At 35.1% G+C, this 2,276-nt stretch overlaps 1 protein-coding gene across 1 annotated transcript in view; it reads left to right on the top strand.

The window, feature by feature from the left end:
- CTNNAL1 (catenin (cadherin-associated protein), alpha-like 1) overlaps positions 1-2,276 on the top strand; it is a 91,997-nt gene that overhangs the window by 76,265 nt on the left and 13,456 nt on the right. Inside the window, 2 exon segments of the mRNA XM_012638525.1 lie at positions 1,482-1,540; positions 1,677-1,831. Of these exon segments, the coding sequence (XP_012493979.1) occupies positions 1,482-1,540; positions 1,677-1,831 (214 nt within the window).

Raw genomic sequence — 2,276 nt, 5'->3', positions numbered from 1 at the left:
GAGTATTCTTAACTTTCTTAAATGCTTTATCAGTTGCCACCTATACAAGGAGGAGCCAGAGAGATCATTGATCATCTTTGTTTATTCTCTAATGAGCACAAGAGGCAGCTTGTATTTCTCTGTGTGTGTGTAACTGTACTTTCTCTATTTTTATTTTCTGTCCTTCAACTTCACCTGTTTCTTTAAGGTAATCATCATTAGAAAAATCTCAAAAGGGCTGTGTTCAATGAGCAGATCAATTTAAACTCTGTGAGGCTGTTTTGTTCTGCAGTAAAACTGGTGACAGAGTAGCTGGTCAGAAGTCACAAGTCATAGCAATAAAAAGGGAAACAAACAAATGTATATAATCTTTTTCTTTAAGGTATTGGTGATTTTTTTCCCCTTAAACTAAGCAGACACATGAGTGTTTTATTTTATTACAATTTATACTTTGTGTGTGTGTGTGTGTGTGTGTGTGTGTGAATACGTACCCAGTGTATCTTTGTGTGTTTATATAATTTAAATATATGTCTCCATTAAAAAAAGATGGCTGCTTGCATCTGCTGGCCCCTTTTTCTCTACTAGCCCTAGCCACTCTGGAACTCCTGCCCCAACTATGGGAACTCTCTCCAGATCTCAGAGTTTCAGGAGTCTCCAACATAGGCCATCATTTCCAGAGAACTTTTGAATGTATTTTTCAAAGAAATGTTTCTGTTGTTCATGGTATGGTCTGTCCTAGTACTCTATTCTTCAAGTAAACAGACACCTGTGGACTAACTTGGTAATCTAACTAGTATAGAATATTTTCTCCCCTTCTGGGGGAAATACATTCTGAGTTCCACATAGTTTAAATAAAAACAAACTTGTTCTTCCAAAAATAGGGAGCCATTGAATATTGGTTCACATATTGAACCCTAAATTCTAACTCTAATCTCTTTATAACCTAGGATATGGGATTAGCAGTTAGTATGTCAGTGAAACTAGAGTGTTGAAATTTAGGCTTCTAAGAGCAAATTAAAGAGATTTAATTCAAGAGTCATAATGTTAGGAACACATAGAAAACTACATATAGTGACTAATTTTAATACGTCATTTCATAAGAATAATTCAAGCATTATAGTAATCTTGCTCAACAGAGAGGCCAGGGAGGTTTAAGGGATATAATAATTGGATTCCAGGAATATTGTAGAAGTTGTCTTGAAGCCCCTGAAGTCCTTGTAAAAAGAGAAAAGCAACTGCAAACACAGAGACTGCAGACCAGGGCAGGACACTGGCCTACACTCCCTGGCCCCAAATTTGAAACCGATGGCCTTTCAAAGCTGAACTCACCTACTAGTAGAGTATTTACAACTGGTTGTTTATTTAATTTATATTACTTAATATAGTTTAACTACTTACTAAATATTTTAAATGAGATTTTATTATAAGTACTTTGTTAATGCTTTCTATTAGTATTGTATTTCCTCACAGTTAAATGTATTGCTTTTTATTAATCTTTTTATTGTCACAGAAGAATAATGCAAACCTGAAATCATTAAAGCCCGACAAGCCTGACTCTGAGGTAAGACTTTTTCCTTTGTCTGTTTTCTTACACCTTTTTTTTAAATCAACACACAAGCCAGGTGACATTGTCTTACATCTAATCTTCCTTTTACATCAATAGTGACAAAGTTGTGATTAAAATATATGTTTTGTAGGAGCAAGCCAAGATAGCAAAGCTTGGACTTAAGCTGGGTTTGCTCACTTCTGATGCCAACTGCGAAATTGAGAAGTGGGAGGACCAGGAGAATGAGATTGTTCGATATGGACGGGACATGTCCAGTATGGCTTATTCTCTATATTTATTTACTAGGTAAATGTAGTTACATTTTGATTTTTTAAATCAATATAAGAATATATGGTGTAAAGAAAAAGTGACATGTTAAATCATTGATAGGTTGAAGTCAGTATCAAATGTATGGTAAAAAGACTAAAAGTAGTTATTATGTCTATTTAAGTGAATGCAACAGGAAGATATGTCTTTAATTAGTATTTAGATTTAGAAGGGGTCCTCTTCTAGGTTTATGCCTCATTCTTTTCATAACTGAAATAATTGTACATTCTACTTTTTGTCATCTTGCATATCAGTGTCTCTGCCAGCCAGCCTCAATGCATTTAAAAAAACATGTCTTTTATATTTTTATGCAAGTGATTGATTAGACACAGGTCAAAGAACAGAGCTGTCTGGGCACAGTGGCTCACACCTGTAATCCCAGCACTTTGGGAGGCCAATGTAGGAGGATTGCTTGAGGCCAGGA

The sequence above is a fragment of the Propithecus coquereli genome, unplaced genomic scaffold, assembly GCF_000956105.1.
Source record: "Propithecus coquereli isolate 6110/MARCELLA unplaced genomic scaffold, Pcoq_1.0 Scaffold130, whole genome shotgun sequence".
NCBI lineage: Eukaryota > Metazoa > Chordata > Mammalia > Primates > Indriidae > Propithecus > Propithecus coquereli.
The sequence above is the reverse complement of the archived record's forward strand: the minus strand, read 5'-3'. Positions and strand labels throughout refer to the sequence as shown.